The sequence below is a fragment of the Oryctolagus cuniculus genome, chromosome 11, assembly GCF_964237555.1.
Source record: "Oryctolagus cuniculus chromosome 11, mOryCun1.1, whole genome shotgun sequence".
Classification (NCBI taxonomy): domain Eukaryota; kingdom Metazoa; phylum Chordata; class Mammalia; order Lagomorpha; family Leporidae; genus Oryctolagus; species Oryctolagus cuniculus.
Window position 1 is genome coordinate 21,560,972 of NC_091442.1, and position 17,382 is coordinate 21,578,353.

Genomic DNA, 17,382 nt, shown 5'->3' on the forward strand with positions numbered 1-17,382 from the left:
AGCTTGTGGTTGGGGCCAGGCTGGTGAAGGGGCTTCGGCTCCACTTGTCAGCGGGAGCTCTGAGGTGGGCTTGAGCCATCTGAAGCTGCCTGGTTCACAGTGGGGACCCGTGCTGGCGCTGGCCGCCCGCCTTCCTGGGGCCGGCAGTCCCAAGGGGAGAGGCTGGGAAGCAGCTCCACTGCCCTTCCTGCCCTGCCCTTGGGAGCTGCAGAGCTGCACTCCCACCATGCTCCGTTGGTCAAGGCAGGCAAGAGGCCCGCTCAAGGTCAAGGGGAGGGACCTCAGACCCCGGCCTCAACTGCAGGAGTCATGAGAAGAGCAGTGGGAGGTTGGCTGAATCTGGAAGCTTCAAGCAGCCACAAGAACTTTCTCAGCCTTTCTGAGATTCTCGATTGACATGCTGAACGCAGAGCCTGGCACAGCGTGGGCACCGCAGGCCGGACAGCTGCGGGGCTGGTCAGCAGCTGAGGATGGCCCCAGCTGGCGGCTGCACACAGAAAACCTCTTAGTGCTGTCCCTCGTCTGAACTGAGTCCAGAGCGCCTTCCCTTGGCCCCCCAGGCCCTGTTCTCAGGGCCCGCCTGAGTCCTGAAATCTAAAGAACCTCAAAGCAGGAAGGACTGAGCCCCCTGCCCAGCCAGGAATGTTAGGGGGACAGCTGACACAGCCAGGACATGGGCTCTGGACTCACAAGACCAGCAGTGTGTTCAGGAGGGGCCAAGCCAGCCTGGTGGGTCACAGCACACAGCACCTCCAAGTCCACAATCTTCATGGGAGGAGAAACTGAGGCACGATTGCCAAGAGCTACCCAGCTTGTGTGCCGACAGAGCTGGAGCAGCAGAGCTGGGAGGTCGGTGACATCTGGTGCAGGAGACCAGTCTGGGGACACTCGTGGGCCCTGCCCTGTGTCATTACCCACAGCGCCACATCACAGCTCAGCACCCTTGCCCTGCGCCAAGTTCTGGCACCCCACGAGAAAGCAACTTCGATCCAACATGGCACTTTTAAACACTATTCATTTATTTGAGAGGGAGAGAGGAGAGGAGAGAGAGAGAGCTGCAGATCCCATCTCCTAGTTCGCTCCTCAATGACCACAATGACTGGGGCTGGGCTGGGGCCAGGGGCCAGGAGCCAGGAATGCAATTCAGGCCTCCCACATTATGGGTTCCTGCCACCACGCCTCCCAGCCTTCGCCTCCCAGGGTCTGCATTAGCAGGACCCAGAAGAACTTTGTGGCACTGCAGGTAAAGCTGCCACCTGTGACAATGGCATCCCATAGCCAGTTTGCATCCCATGTGGATGCCAGTTTAAGTCCCAGCTCCACTTCCAATCCAGCTCCCTGCTAATGGCATGGGAAAAGCAGCGGAGGATGGCCCAAGTACTTGGCCCCTGCCACCCATGTGGGAGACCCACTAGAGAGTATACCAGCAGATGGAAGATATCTCTGTAACTCTGTCTTTCCAATAAATAAATATTAAAAAAAAAAAAAAAAAAGAGCCAGAGCTGAGACTGGAACTCAGACACTCCCGTGTGGGATGTGGGTACCTAATCGCCTGGCCATGTGCGCACCCCCATGATGCATCTTTTCTGGTCCATTTCCTTCTGTGGTGTGAGCTCCGTGAGCTCAGGACCAGACAAGCCCACCGTGTCCCTCCGTGTCTCACCTGGTGTCTGTGCAAGCAGAGTGGGTGCACAGCGTGGGGCATAGGGGGGTAGGGGGGTGGGGGCTGGGAATGCCCTGGAGCAGCAAACTGCCAGGCAGCCCTGGTTCTTTCTTTATTTAAAAAAGATTTATTTTTTATTTATTTGAAAGGCAGAGTTACAGAGAAAAGGAAAAGGCAGAGAGATCTTCCCACCACTGGTTCACTCCCCAGATGGCCAAAACAGCTGGAGCTGAGCCAATCTGAAGCCAGGAGCCTGGGCCATCTGCTGCTGTGTTCCCAGGCTGTAGCAGAGCGCTGGATCAGAAGTGGAGCAGCCGGGTCTCGAACAGGCACCCATGGGGGATCTGGCACTGCAGACGGTGGCCTTACCCGCTGCACCACAGCATGGTTGGCAGCCCAGCTTTTTACCTGGCTCTATGGGGAGCACCTGGAGGGGACTCACACCTGGACTGATGAAGTCAGGCCCCAGGTGTGAATTCTTTGCCTGTGGGGGTGATGGGGGCAGCTGTGGGTGAACAGGTGCAGAGGATTAGGGAAGGAGAAGGGGGAAAGGGCAAGAAGAAAGGAGGGGAGAGGTGGGGAGCCGGGATGGGAGAGGCGGCTACGGGGGTGCCACGGCGTTGCCCCAACCGCGGGCCGAGGTGCAGCGAGGACTGGCCCTGGCTCTGGCCTGCACTGGCTCGGTTGTGGGGCTGGGGAGGAGCAGGGGGCGGGGGGCGGGCACGGTGGGGCAGGAGAGGTGTCACAGACACCCCGGGGAAGTTCAGAGAAGAACATCAGGGCCAGAGCGCTGGGGCGTCCGCGGCTCTTGTGCGACGTGCCGGGGTCTGGGCAGCTGTCCCCAGCCAGTGGCAGCACCCATCGGGGCCAGACCGCTCCGGAGGATCGCCTCTATTTCCGCCGTGCATGGCCTGACATGGGGTGGGCCTGGAATCACAGGGGACCCAGGCGTGCAGGGCGGGCCACACACTCAGGGAGCCTGGGGCACGGCCGGGAGATGCAAAGTTGGGAGCTTCATCCCCGCTAGCCGTGAGCGCATCGAGCGCCCCGCAGGCGTTAGTTTGCGCATCTGTGCGATGGGATCTCGGCTCTTGCGGGGCACGGTGAGGGGGGCGGAGTCCGCGCACGCTCGGAACAGGGCGCGGGGCTCGGGGCGTGCATGGATGCTGGTTCTGGCGTGCTGGGGTCCGCGCGGCCTCCGTCCGGGGATCCCCCATCCCGCCGCCCACACGACCCCGGCCCAGACGACCGGCGCAGGGGTGCCTCTGCTGGAGGCCGTTCCCCGGCCGGCAGGGGAGGGGGCGGCGGCGGCACCGAGGAGCCGGGAGCCGGAGCCGCGGCTGCCCGGGCCCGCCTGACCCTCGAGGGGGTCGCTGTTGCCTCGCAGATCCCTCTCCGCCGCTCCCGCCGCGTCCGCCTTTTGTTCGCGGAGCCGCGCGCCCCCGAGCCGAGGCGGCGGGGCGGGGAGCTGGCGGGGCTGCGCGGGGGGCGGGCCGCGCCGGGCGGAGCCGGGGCCCGGGCCGCAGCCGGACTCGGAGCCCGAGGGAGCGAGCGGCGTGCAGGCGGCCGGGGCCCGGGCGCGCTCCGGGGGCGCGGCGAGGCCGAGGGGGCGGGCGCCGGGCGGAGCCGGAGCCGGAGCCGGGGCGCCTGGAGGCGATCGGGCCGTGCTCTCCGAGCTCAGGGCAGTGCTGAGCCCGCGCGGCGGGGGTCGAGGCCGGAGCGCAGCCCCGGGGCCGAGGTGGGCCGAGCGGAGCCGCCTCCCGAGCGGCCCGAGCCGCGCGGAGACCCTCCCCGGGGACGCCGAGGCCGGGCGGGCCCGGGCCATGCGCGCCGCTCGCTGAGGCCCAGGGAGGCCGTGATGGAGGCGCCGGCGGTCGAGCCCCCAGCCCGGGGCTGCGGCCCCGCGCCCGCGCCCGCGCCCGCCGCGGAGAGGAAGAAGAGCCACCGCGCGCCGTCGCCAGCCCGGCCCAAGGACGTGGCCGGCTGGTCGCTGGCCAAGGGCCGCCGCGGCCCAGGCCCGGGCGCCGCCGCCGCCTGCAGCGCCGCATCCTCGGCGCGGCCGGACAAGAAGGGGCGCGCGGTGGCGCCCGGCGCGCGGGTGGCGGGGCCGCGGGTGGCGGGGGTCCGGGCCGGGGTCCGCGCCAAGGGCCGCCCGCGCCCGGGGGCAGGGCCGCGCCCGCCGCCGCCGCCGCCCAGCCTCACGGACAGCAGCTCGGAGGTGTCGGACTGCGCGTCGGAAGAGGCGCGCTTGCTTGGCCTGGAACTGGCGCTGAGCAGCGACGCCGAGTCGGCGGCCGGGGGCCCGGCGGGGGCCCGCCCGGGGCAGCCGGCGCAGCCCGCGCCCTCCGCGCAGCAGCCCCCGCGGCCTCCCGCCTCCCCGGAGGAGCCGTCGGTGGCCGCGTCGTCCGCGGGCAGCAGCCGCCTGCCGCTCAGCGCCTCGCTCGCCTTCTCCGACCTCACCGAGGAGTTGCTAGACTGCGGGCCCGGCGGCTTCGTGCGGGAGCTGGAGGAGCTGCGCTCGGAGAACGACTATCTCAAGGTGGGGGCAGCCGGGGGGAGGCGCTGGCGGGACCACCGTGGGGGTGGGGGACCGCTCTCACGCGCCCTCTCCCAGGGTACCCTGGATGGGGAGGGGAGTTTGGGAGAAGTGCCTTGGAGTGGGGGGTGGGGCAGGCCCCAGGGTGCGGGGCTCATCTGGTTTCCAGCTACTCAGGACCCCCCCCCCCCCCGCCAGGACTTCGGGGACTCCGCTGGGGAGACCTGTGGCCCCCGCCTGCTAGGGCTTCCCCTGCTGCCGGCCTGTCCCGGCCTGCTTTCAGGGCGGGTCCAGTTTGAAAGCGTGACATCTGGGAACATCCCCTTGGCCCGAGTCCACTTCCGCCCCGGCTAACGGTCCCACAGCCTGGGAGGATGATGTCGTGGGAGAGGCTGGTCAGCGGCAGCTTCCTATAAATCCCAGGAGGCTGTCTCCTGCCGTCTCTGGGCCAGGCCTGGTGCTCACAGCGCAGCACTGGTGGGGATCTGTCCCCGTCCCGTGTTCCCCGAGGGGGGAGGGAAGCCGCCCACTTGGACAGGGGCATTTCCTTGGATGGGTGCAGACCTGAGTGCTCCCCTGGGAGAACCGACCTTGCTCTTGACCATTCGGTGGACACAGCACCTCCTGAGTGCCCCAGGCTGCGTCTGCCCACTGCCTGGCCCAGTGGCAGCTCCCTGGGACAGCCCAGCTCTTGTGTGTTGTCTTTGGCCTGGGCGGCTGGAAGCTTTGTGGAGCCCGTTGCCCCCAGCCCGGCCTGGTGTGGGAGGAGGCTGAAATGGAGAGCTCGCGTCCCTTGGCAGAGCTGTGGAGCTCCCAGCGTCCGCACCGGGCTTGCGTTTGTGTCTCTCCTGGCAGAATGGGCTTCTTCCTTGCTGGAGCACTGGGCTGGTGCTGGGCTGTGACTCTCGCCCTATCTCCCCAGCTCTGCACCTGGAGTGGGTCCAGCGAACACTCGTGGGGTCCTTCTGAATCGGGGCAGTCTACCCTCCCCCAGCCAGGCCTCAGTTCCCCCTCTGTGAAGCTCACTGCTGGCAACTGGGGTTCTGTCAGCTCCGACAATCTGCAGAAGCCAGGGGACCAGGGGGCAGCCCGGAACAGGCCTTTACGTCTTGCCCCCTTGATACCCTGAGTTGCCTCTAGTACTGGCTGCCTGAGTGTCAGAGCTCCTCACTCCGCCTCCTGGCCACGCTGCTTGTTCTGGCGAGGGAGGGGTCAGAGGCAGGGTCTCCAGGCCCTTGGCTTCAGGGTCTCCTTATGCAGTGACCTCCTGGGCTCTGTCGCTCCTGGGAAGTCTCAGGCTGTGCCACCCATGACTGTTAGATGGGTGCAGCCCAGAGTCTCACGGGCCAGGGCCCAGCTGGGGACATCCTAGTGCCCGGGCTGAGCTGAGCCTCAGTTTCCACCGTTCATCGATTGCTTTGGGCTTCTGGTGCGAGACTCTGGCCGCTCTAAGACCCCGGATCTGAAGCTTCCGGCCTGTGCTGGGGACGTGGCGTGGCGTCTCGGCCTGTTTTCACATTGGTAGAAGTGGGCGAGTACTGCACCTCTGCTCTGAAGGTTAGGTGAGCTCGTGTGCGTGGATGCCACGGGATGCCTGGCCCGCGGTGAGCCTCTGGTGGCTGTCACCGTGAGTGCCACCGGTGCCACCGTTCTCTTGTGGAGTGGGGCACGGGTCCGTGTGCACCTCTCTGCCGTGGACCTTGGCGGGGTGAACAGGTCCTGCCCTTCTGAGTCAGCCTGGACTCTCCAGGTCCTGGCCCCTCATTCACTTCTTCCTTCACCCATTGTCGACGTGTGGGGTACAGCCAGGGACAAGGGTGAAGCTTTGGGGGACGCGGGTCCTGCAGCCCAGTGCTCTGTGGGCCACACTCAGGGTGCAGAGGCTGCAGTGTGCCTGGAGCACCTGGGGGTGGGGGTGGGGGCTCAAGGGTGACACGGCGATGCCGACGGAGCATTCCAGGCTGTGGGGAGTGGAGTTCAAGAACCGTGCCGAGGCCAAAGCGAGGGCAGTGCCTGTGGGTGCGCGGCTGCCATGTGATAGTCTAAGGACTGTGGATGTGGCCTTGGAGGCAGGACTTGTGACGGGATGTAACGTTTTGTCCACTCCCCAGGTGGGCAAGCCGTGGGCAGAGCGGGGAAGGGTCTCAGCAGCCAGGGCCTGGAGCAAGAGCGTGCGAAACTCTCGTTGGGGCGCCTGCCCCATGGCCGCTGTGCTCTGAGGCCCAGAGCATCCTCAGGGTGGAGCCTGCAGGCCTCTGAGTGTGACGCTGGGAGCTGTCGGTCCTGGGGGCATCCTCGGAGGATGGCCCGCGCCCCAGAGGAGAACATGTGAATGAGGCAGCTCTCTCCCAGTGAAAAGAGAGAAGGCCATGAGCTCACTGTCACTTGAATTATTCAGAGGCTGGGTGACCTGGCACACTGGCATAGACCTGGGGTTGGCGGACGGCAGCTGTAAATGGTCCCAAGTGCTGCCGGCTGTGATGACTTGAACCTGAGCGGGTTCACTGGGAGGTTTGTGTGGAGGCCACAGCTGAGCTGCTCGACCATGACCTTGGGTTCCTTCTAGCCAAGGAAGCCTGCAGGTTAAGTGATGAGGTTCCGGGATTCCCCGCATGCAGGTTTGACTGCAGAGCTGTCAGCTGGGGTTCACCCTCAATCCTGGTGGTCTGAGATCTTGTGGCTCCCCAGCACCCCTACCTGTTCCCCACTGGGAGCGCACCAGGTGTGTGTGGAACAGTCCGGGAGCTGGGGCCCAAGGACCTGCTTTGACACCTGACGGGGCTTTGGGCAACTCGCTTGGCCTCTGTGAGCTGCCTGAACAACCTCACAGGATAGTCATCAGCAGTCAAGCATTCTGAATAGAGAAGACATTTTCCAAACAGTGGAATCCTGCGTCTCCCTGGGAGTTGTTATTCTTAGCCAATGAGCAGACAGGATGTCTGTGTCTTCCTCGTTCTCAGAGGAGCTGGGAGGGGGAGGGCCGGAGGCTGGATTTCCTTAGCATTAGAAGGGGGAAGGCCTGGGGCAATGCTGGGCTTCCCTGAGGATCCACGGGTCAGCGTTAGAAGCCTTAGCCAGTCGGGATGTCAGCTCAGACAAAGTTGCCATTATATAGGTGGGTACATGGAGGCTCCAGGTTATGCCGCCAGGATTCTCACCCTGGGTCCTGCCCTTTCTGCAGCGTGACCAGAACTGTGAGCTTTTGGTTGCTGATGGGACAGGCTGCAGGCTGCAGACTGAGACGGATGGGGCAGGTGGCAGACAGGACGTGCCAGGGGCCCGGAGCCTGCGGGCAGGGATGCAGGATGCGCACGTGGACAGGGTGCTGCTTCTGTAGAAGGGAGACGCAGAGCAAGCACTCAGTAAAAGTCAGGGCCCATCCCAGTACCACCTTCCCCTGACCTGCTCCCCTGAGCATTCATTTATTCAACACCCTTTCTTGGCTTTATTCTCAGTTTTGTTTATTTTTATTTACTTGAAAGGCGAAGTGATGGAGAGATTTGTGTGTATATATAGAGATCTCCCATCTGCTGCTTCACTCCCCAAAAGGCTGGGCCAGGCTGAAGCCAGGAACCTAGAACTCCATCTGGGTCTGCCCCGTGGGTGGCAGGGGCCCAAGCACTTGAGCCACCATCTGTGGCCTCCCAGGCGGAGCATTAGCAGGGAGCTGGATTGGAAGCGGGGGAGACTTGAACACAGTCCGATGTGGGCATTTCAAGCGGCCACCTAACGCATTGTGCCACAACACTCACTCCTTTCCTTTTCTTTTTAACTTATTTGAGAGACAGCTCCTGGCTGCTGGTTCACTTGCCAGATGCCCACGGTGGCCAGGGCTAAAGCGAAGGAGCTGGGGACTCCATCCAGGTCTCCAACGTGTGTGGCAGGAGCCTAGTTATTTGCCTGTTGCCTCTCAGGGACTGCATTGGTGGGATGCTTGAGTCAGGAGCAGGACTCGAACCCAGGCACTCTGATGGCAGAGATGAACATCTTCACCCCCAGGCTAAATGTCCGGGCCTCAGTATTTTCTGAGTGTCTCCCGGGTAGCAGTCCCTGCGCCGGGGCTGGACCCAGTGACTCCACTGTAAGCCCTTGGATGTGCACTACCTTCCTGGCTCCTAGCAGTGTAGGGGGAGGCACCAGTTTGTCACTGGGTCAGCAGAGCAGCTGGCTGGGCCCCACCCGCATCCCAGTGTCCCTGGGGCTGCTCTGAGAACCAGAGCTTTAAGAATCCTGTCTTGCTCCTGCCAGATGGAAAATGGATTGGAAAATGTGAGGCTGAGGCCGGGGGGGGTGGGGGGTGGGGGGTGGGGGGTGGGGGAGGGTGTGCTCTCCTCTCCGCGGGTGCGGTCTTGCACACACAGATGTCCGCGTGTGCGCTGCTCCAGCCCGGAGCACTCACACGTTGTCTCCCTTACACCGCCAGCGGCACACCCACAGGTGCTTCCAGAAGCCTGCCTGCACACCCGCGGCAGGGCCCCGCCCCCTCAGCACACATCTTACTCGCCCAGGGTCAGAAGGACCCGGACTCGGACAGAGCTGCACAGCAGCCCATGCAGATGCCACACGCCCATGCTGGCGTCCATGGATGTGCATGGGTCCCGGCTCGCCTTGCCCCGGGAGAGCCGCAGGGACCTGCGCACCTCCCGAGGCTCACGGCCCAGGAGACACTGTGATGACAGCCACACCCAGGCGTGATCCACAATCCTAGATGCAGAAGTGGGAACACAGGCAGAGAGCTCAGGTGTGTCGGGCAGATGGCATTTGCCTTCGGGAGCTGGAGAACCAGTGGGGCACGCACACACGTGTATACACACAGCCCCACAGTGTGGCTGTGACATTTCGCCCCCATACAGAGACACAGGAAATCCCAGGCCAGGTCTTCCTGGAGCTAATGTGTACCAACTCCTGCTGTTTGCAGCTGCTCGGCTGGGGCTCGCTCCCACATGGCTGCTGCAAACAGCAGTGTGGCCAGGGCCTTGGTTTTATAACCTGGCCCAGGAGTGCTAGGAACCTGCTGGGGCTGGGGGTGCGTGAATGTTGCTGGCTGGTGTCCAACAGAGAGCCCCTGGCCCGTGCTGCCCAGTACTTGGGCCTGGGCTCGGTGGGACTCAGTGACACGCACCAATGGCTTGTCAGGCCTGCCTGTGGGACAAACTCTGCCCCTGGCAACTGCCTGCCACTCAGCACAATTTCCTGCCTGTCCTGTCTCCCCTTCCTCCCCCTGCTCGCTGCGGACTGTGGAGGGCACCCAGTTCTGGCCAGGAAGTCACGAAGGGGCCCAGAGGCGGTGTGGGCACTCGGCGCAGGGTGGGGTGGGGGGCTTGGCAGGCTGCCTGGCGGAGGAGGCATGCATTAGAGCTGGGGAGTTAGCCTTGAGTTCAGCCTTTGTGCCCAGCTCCTAGAACAGAGCCTGCCACACTGTAGGGGCTTGATAAGGGTGAGCGTGTGATTGAGTGGAAGGCCCAGTCAGGCCTGGAAGTGGTGCGGGGTGGGGGTGGGGGTGGGGGTGGGTCAGGCTTGGAATAAGAGCTGGAGGGGAGAGGGCAGTGGCGGGGAGCGCCCGGGAAGGGGAGTGGGGTCTGCCGTGGAAGCACATGAGTGCCAAGCAGGGCCCTGTGAATGCCAGCTGGGAGCTGCCCCCTCTCCCTGTGAATACAGCGCTGGGCACGAGGTCTGGCCAGCACCAGGGGCCCCGGGGGGAAGGAGCCTTTGGGTCAGGCTTTGGGGCCCAACCTCACTTTGTTGCCTCCTCTGTCTGCATGAGCTCCCTCTACAGGTCCCCACACCGGGCCTCTGCCTTCCCGCCTGTAAGATGGGGATTTATCGCTCTGCCCACCTTTTTTTAAAGGGAATGATCAGAAAGGGAAGGGCAGAGCCAGGATTCCAGCCTTGCCCTGGTTGCTCTTAATCCTCTTTTTATTTATTTGAAAGGCAGAGAGAGAGAGAGAGAGAGATCGATCTTCCATCTGCTGGTTCATGACCATGACCAGCTTGACCAAAGCCAGGAGCCAGGAGCCTCCTCAGGGTCTCCCACACGGGTACAGGGCTCAAGGCCTTAGACCATCTTCCACTGCTTTCCCAGGCTCATTATCAGGGAGCTGGGTCGGAAGTGGAGCAGCGGGGGCTCAAGCTGGTGTCCACGTGGGATGCTGGCACCACAGGTGGTGTCCTTACCCCCTGTGCCACAGCGCTGGTCCCGGTTTACCCGCCGCTTCCTTGCAGGGCACTGGGGAGGACTGGAGCTTGCTGTGCGCACTCAGCACCATCCTGCCATAGAGGAAGGGAGGGAGCCCCCAGGGCGAGTCCTGGCCAGCAGCCCGGCTTCTCCAGGGTCATTCTCTCGCTCCCCACACGGAAGACCTGATTTGCGGTCATGTTCGTGCTCCTTTGGTGCTGGAAGGAATTTGGAGCCGGGGTGGGGAAAGAGCCAGAGACTGGGCTGTTCTGGGCTAGGCTGGCCCTCAGACCCTGGGGCCCCAGGTCAGCGCCCTGAGCAGGTGGTGCTGGCGGCTCCGAGGCAGGCGGAGTGAGAGCTCATGGGAGCAGCAGGCCAGCCCCTTTTTAATCCCAAGAGCCAACAGGGATTAAGAGCAACCAGGGCTAGGCTGGAATCCTGGCTCTGCCTTTCCCTTTCTGAGCTTTTCCGGTCTAAGCCTCAGTCTGCTCATCTGTAAAATGGGGGTGTTGGTAGTGCTGGCCACCCCTCCCCCCAGGTCACTGTGGGGATTCCAGAGGAGAAAGTGTACGTGGGGGTGGGTAGCGGGGACCCTGTTCATAGTGAGGACTCCCTGGCCCTCAGCCTTGATCATTCATCATCTTCAGGCTCCTCTCCGACTCCCTGTGAGCCCTGGATCTTGGCAGCAGGGGCTGTACCTGGTTCTTGGGTGTGCTCCCTGGGTGTTGGCTGGAGGTGTTGTCTGGGAGGGGTACGTAGAGTGGAACTGCGCTGTGGGCGCCCCTCTCCCTCCCAGCCCCGTGTCGCTTCCCCGGTAGCCAAGGCCAGGCTCAGACTTGGTGACCTGGTGGTGCAGCTTTGCTGATGGGCAGCTGCCCGGGGCTCCCTCCTTGTAGGAGCCAGGTGAGTGGGCAACCCAGCCGCTCCGGCTCCAGAGGAAAGTACCAGGGGCCCTTCGCTCGGCTGGGGTTCCGAGGCATGGCACGCGCCATTTGCTTGGGGGCCCTGTCAGTTGCCCTGGCCCTCACGCTGGCTGAGCAGCCTGAGTGCCCCTGCCCCCAGCCTCCTGCAGCCTTGCCCAGCCCTGCCCCGCTTACGCTCCCAGCCTGCCCCACACACTGGGCGCCCGGCCTTGTGCTCTTCCCACCTCACCTGCACCCCTTCAGCTCCGCAGCCCTGTGTCATGTCGGAACCTTGAAGCTCACTGCGGGCGCCCTTGGGGCCGCTGCCACAGCAGCAGTCAGGGGATTGCATTTCCACACCAGGAGGGCAGGGACCATCCAGGGCCTTAGCCCTGGCCTTCTACACAGGCATCAGCCGAGGCTCGGAGAGGTGACGGGCTTGTCAGAAGTCGCACGGCGTTCACCGGCAAGGGGCAGACGGACTGGGATCTTGGGGTCTCTCCTGGAAGCCAGGCCTGAGCTCCAGCGGGGCAGGCTGGGGTGTCCTGCAGCGCCTGGCCGGGGCCTGAGCCACTCCCTGACCCTCAGAGCCGGCACTTTCCATCGCAAAGACCTCAGATGCCAGCGCTCTCCCCGTTAGAGATTTGGCTGCACTCCAAAGGCTGTTTGGGGAATGTTTTCAACACGGCCCGTTCCAAATACTGCCTTCCTTCCTGTCCACACAGCAAGGATGCCAGGGACTCGGTGGGCGCTCCCTGTCCTGAGCCCCCCTGGCAGTGGTAGCAGGGGCTGCAGGTGTCTCCCTGCCCTGCTGTGTGAGGCCTGCAGCTGGGGCAGCCAGGTGTGGCCTTGGTGGGCAGTGGTCTCCAGGCTTCTCCTCGCACCCAACACATGCTTGAGCCTGCACACGTGGGCACGCTGCTGTCCAGGGGGGAGCACCCGTGGTCTCCTTTGCAGAGTTCCCTCCTGAATGACCTGGGGCCTTTATCTTTCTGCGCCTCCGCTTGCTCATCTGTCAAATGGGGCTGGGGGGGGTGTTTGGCATAGCACTTATGGTGCTGCTCGGGACGTGTGCGTCCTGTATCCTGCTGATGCACCCTGGGAGGCAGCAGGTGACGGCTGAGTGATTGGGACCCTGCCACCCACATGGGGACCTGGATGAAGCTCCTGGCTCCTGGCTTTGGCCTTGGGCATGTGGGGAGTAACCCAGTGGATGGGAGGTCTCCTTCTGTCCAGAAGGCGTGGGGATGAGTGGAGCCCTCAGCACGCAGGGGCTGATGGCCCTGCAGGTTTGCTGTTGTCCTCGTCCCTGTTGGCTCCTTACGGGGACCTTCTAGTCCAGGTTACGGGAGCTCAGGCTGGACTTGACTCCTGGCCGTGCCAGCTAGCGTGTGACCCCTGACCTCTGGCTCCTCACCCGGCAGGTGTAGTGCAAGAGAGGAGAGGCGCGTGCTGCCTGGCACGTGCCAGCCCTCCTCTTCCCTGGTCGCTTCTGGCCTGAGCAGCGGGGGGCACCGTCTGTGTTCTGGGAACCAGGCAGCCCCGTGCTGGGGGCACAGGGCACTGGTTGGCATGTGTTGTATTCTTCCTTCCAGGACCTTTGCCCCCCCCCCCCACTAACCCAAAACCAGAGCCCAGTTTGCACCTAAGGAGGCTCCTGGTAGACAGGAGTGCAGAGTCCCCCCGCCCTGCAGGGCTTCGTGTCTCCTGGGGGACTCTGGCATTGTTCCCAACACTCTCGAGGTCTCAGGGTCCCCGCCCATGGGTTCCCTCCCCTGCCACTGGGCCTGGAGCATTTCCACGCGAGCTAAGAGGGAAGTGAGCTTTGCCGAGCCTTTTGCCATCCCCTCCCTGGGGTTCAAAGAGCGATGATGTCATCTGGAGCCTTGACAGACCCCTGGGAGACAGGCAGAAGGGACAGCAGATGGCTGCCTTGGCCTCTCGGGCGGGGCTGGCAGGCCGCCCCTGTGGTCACTGCTGGCCCACTCAGCGGGTCAGCCCTTCCGGGGCTGGGGTGAGTGGCCCAGGCCAGGGCAGGAGATGAGTGGCCTGGAGCCAGCGTGGCAGACGGGCAGGCAGCCTGGGCTTGGTCTGTGGGAGGGACCGTGGTGGCCAGGGCGGTGTGGGAGAAGGCGGGCCAGGCAGGGCCTCCTGCTGCCCCTGGAGTAGCTGCTGCTCGCAGAGTGAAGGTTCTGGGCCCTCAGCTCAGCTCTGTGGTTCTTCCTGGGGTCCGCCTACGGCCTGGGTTGGTGTGGTGCCTTTGCGTGAGGTCTGGAGTCTGGGGGCTGTGGCCCAGGTGCTGGTGGGCAGCAACTGGGCGCCTCTGGGGACATTGGCTTCTCAGAGTCGCAGAGTTTCCCCAGGCCAGCAGTGCCGAGTGGAGGTGGTTTGCGGCAGAGGGTGAGGTGGGGGGTGGGATGGTGACCTGGCTGTTCGTTCATTCAGAAGCAATTTGCTGAGCTGTTCCTGTGGGTGCCAGGCACCTGCTAGATTCTTCCCTCTAACATCACGTCCCAGTGTGGAGACCGACCTTCCTCCAGCAAACAGGCAATGAGGCTCACAAGCAGGCTTCCTCTGCTCCCGTGAAAGACACAAAGGGCTGGGATGACATCATGGGCCTAGACCAGTCTGGAGGGCTTCCCTGGGGAGGTGGCATTAACCTGGAGAGTTGGAGGTGGAGCCAGCAGTGCAGAGATGAGGACAGTGATAGCCCCGCTGAGGCAGTGGCAGGTGCAGGGGCAGAGGTTCCCAGGGGGCAGGCCGGCTGCTGGGGGCGGAGCCAGAGAGGAAGATGGGCAGTGGGTGGGGCCAGCTGGGACCTGGAGTCCTGTGATGGAATCGGGGTTTTGCTCTGAGGGTGGTGAAAAGTCATTGGAGGTTTGGTTCTGCTTTGCTTTGGGGAGTTTTGTTTGGTTTTTCTATTAGAGAGCAGAAAAACAGAAAGAGATTCCCTCTGCTAGTTCACTCCTAAATGTCTGCAATGAGCTGGGAACTCAATCCAGGTCTCCCACGTGGGTGACAGGGACTTGGCCACTGGAGCCATCCCTGCAGCTTCCCAGGGTGTGCACCAACAGGAGGCTGGAATCAGGAATGGAACTGGACTCAAATCCAGGCACTCCTACGGGGGGTGTAGACATGTTAGCCAGCCAGAGGTTTAGCTGCTGGCCAAATGCCCACTCTTGTTTGTTTTTAGGTCAGGTGTACTGAGTTACGATTTATATAGTAAAATTTACGTAGGCCACCATCTGCTGCCTCCCAGGTGCTTTAGCAGGAAGTTAGAATGGAAGCAGAGGGCCTGGGATGCAAATCAGTGCTCTGATATGGGATGCGGGCATCCCAAGCTGTGATTTAATCCTTTGTGCCACAATGCCCACCTGGTAGCATGAGTGTTGCAACCACCACCACCACCCAGATATGCAGAACCATCTAGGGTGGACATTTGGCACAGCAGGTAGGTTGCCACTTGACTGTTCTGCTATTTTTTTTTTTTTAAGATTTATTTATTTATTCGAAAGGCAGAGTTAGAGAGAGGCAGAGGCAGAGAGAGAGAGATCTTCCATCAGCTGGTTCACTCCCAAAATGGCTGCAGCAATTGGCTGGGCCAGGCCAAAGCCAGGAGTCAGGAGTTTCTTCTGGGTCTCCCACATGGGTGCAAGGGCCCAAGCTCTTGGGCCATCTTCCTCTGTTTTCCCAGGTGCATTAGCAGGGAGCTGGATCAGAGGAGGAGCAGCTGGGACTCAAACCGGCACCCATGTGGGATGCTGGCCGCTGCACCTGCCCTGTTCTGCTTCCGATCCAGTTTTCTGCTGATGTGCACCGTGGGAGGCAGCAGGTGGTGGCTGGAGCACTTGGGTCCCTGCCACCCTTGTGGGAGGGCCAGATGGAGCTCCAGGCTCCTGGGAGCAGCTGGGGGAACCCTGCACTAGAACAGTCTCTTCCTTGGTGGCTGTAGGAGCCAACTTCCTCCTGCTTTCAGGAACATCCTGTCCCTCCCCATTGTCTCGGGGCCAGCGGGGCGCTGGGGCTGGGTTCAGACTGCCCATTGCCACAGCAGGTCCTCCTCTCTGGCACGTTCATCCCCAGGGCTCCAGTGAGCACCCAGACTCAGCGTCCCTCCTGTGCCCCTTGTGCAAAGCAGCATCATGTGTGTTGGTGTCAGATTCCCCCAGGAGCATCCTTTCCCGGAACATTTGAACGGGGTTGGAAAGCAGAGCCCTGCTTCCCCAGCTTTGGGGCTCAGTGGGAGGGACGGGGTCCTGCCCGCGGAGAGGAGAGCGGAGGCTCTGTTCCCTTCTGTGCCGGGGAACCCTTGCTCCCTGCCGAGGGGAGTGCCTGGGATAATGTTTTCAAGTGTTTCCAGTGAAATGCAGGCGTGAGGGTTGGGCCGAGGGTCATCGCCCCATCCTGTATTGGATTACCTGGCTTTGAGTCCTGGTTCTGGCTCACGATTCCAGCTTCCTGCTAATAAAGACCTTAGAAGGCAGCTGTGATAGCTCAAGTAGTCCCTGCTGCCCACGTGGGAGACTTGGATCAAGTTCTCTGCTCCTGGCTTCAGTGTAGCTTAGCCTGGGCCAGCCCCTGCCGTTGCGGGCATCTGGGGAGTGAATCAGCAGATGGGAGCTCACGTGCTGTCTTTCTCTGCCTCTCTAATAAATAAAGGAAAACTTTTAATCTTATTTTTAATTTTCTAAAGATTTATTTATTTGAAAGGCAGAGTTATGGGGTGGGGCAGGGGGAGAGCTCTTCCATCCGCTTGTTCACTCCCCAAGTGGCTGCGATGGCCAGGGCTGAGCCAGGCAGAAGCCAGGAGCCTAGAACTCCACCTGGGTCTCCCCAAGCACTTGGGCATCTTCCACTGCTTTTCCAGGTGCGTTAGCAGGGAGCCGGATTGGAAGTGGAACAGCTGGGACTCAAACCAGCATCAACATAGGATGCTGGCACCACAGACAGCCACTGTGCCATGACACCGGCCCCTGTCATACATCTGAGGGTAAATAATGCTTTGATATTTCTGCAACAGTTGTCAGAACCGAGTGCTTTCTGTGGCAGTCACGGGAGCTGCTGCTATGACCTTGTTTTGCGCTCAGGTTCAGGCTGGAGGGAGAGCTGGAGTTTAGAGGTTAGCAGAGGTGGAGGTGTGGTTTGCCGAGTGTGCAGACTCCCCGGATTCTGGTACAGAGGAACGATCCTGAGGTCCTGAGTGGAGGTGTCTCCCCCCCACAGCCCCCTCTCTGTGGCCACTCCCGCGGTGGGGCTCGGTCGCGGTCCCCTTCACTGTGGTTCTCTGTTCCTCTGCACAGCAGGCTGCTGCCCGGGGCTTGGGCTCAGGACGACGATTCCGATGGAATGTCTTTGTAAACTGGGAAGCCCTGTGCTGCCCTGCAAGGCTGTGCTATTCTTAGCAGCAGTGTGAGCTCATGTTTGGCCCTGCAGCCTGGCCGGGACCAAGAGACTCTTCCTGGCCAATTCCCCCAGGATTCCTGGGAACCAGCCCCCTGTGGGTGCAGCACTGCCTCTAGGAGCTGCTTCCTGCAGGCTGACCTCGTGGGTCAGCAGGCCGGGACAGAGGTCGCTGGTAGCAGGCAGCCGTGGTGAGCGGAGGTGCCCGGGGGATGGACCCTGCCCGCCCTCCCGGGGTGGTGTGAGGGTCTGAGACCAGCTTGGGGTCTGTCCAGGCTCCCCCTGGCCCCGGCTGTGGAGAGAGGCTGGGCAGGGGAGAAGCCACACTCGTTCAGCTGACCATGGACTGTGATGGGTGTCTGCTCAGTACCACGCCCTGTCCTGGGCAGTGCTGGGGACCAGACCCGAATCTGACCCAGCCCTTGCCTCCCCCACCCCCGGCCCAGGGGGCAGGGGAGGATGGCCTTGAAAACAGACAGATACCACCTAAAGTTGGTAGCACAAGGCACTGTGGCGTTCAGTGTGTAGGGTTTGAGTCAGGTGGAGAGAGGAACGTCCCAGCAGGATGCACTAGTTTACCAGGCAAAGGGAGGTAGCCTGAGGAACCCTGGAAGAAGAGCACATGGTAAGGACGCACCGGCCCAGGCCGCACAGCTTCTTTGGAACCCAGCCCTGTTCCTCCCTTGCTTTAGTAGCTCCAGGAAGC

The 17,382-nt window shown here is 62.5% G+C and overlaps 1 protein-coding gene across 1 annotated transcript in view; it reads left to right on the forward strand.

The window, feature by feature from the left end:
* The first annotated feature begins 3,188 nt into the window (after positions 1-3,188).
* The window catches only part of MTCL2 (microtubule crosslinking factor 2), a 64,375-nt gene continuing 50,181 nt past the window's right edge, over positions 3,189-17,382 (forward strand). Inside the window, exon 1 of the mRNA XM_051846111.2 lies at positions 3,189-4,202. Within this exon, the coding sequence (XP_051702071.2) occupies positions 3,522-4,202 (681 nt within the window). The 5' untranslated portion in view covers positions 3,189-3,521. The remainder of the gene's footprint in view (positions 4,203-17,382) is intronic.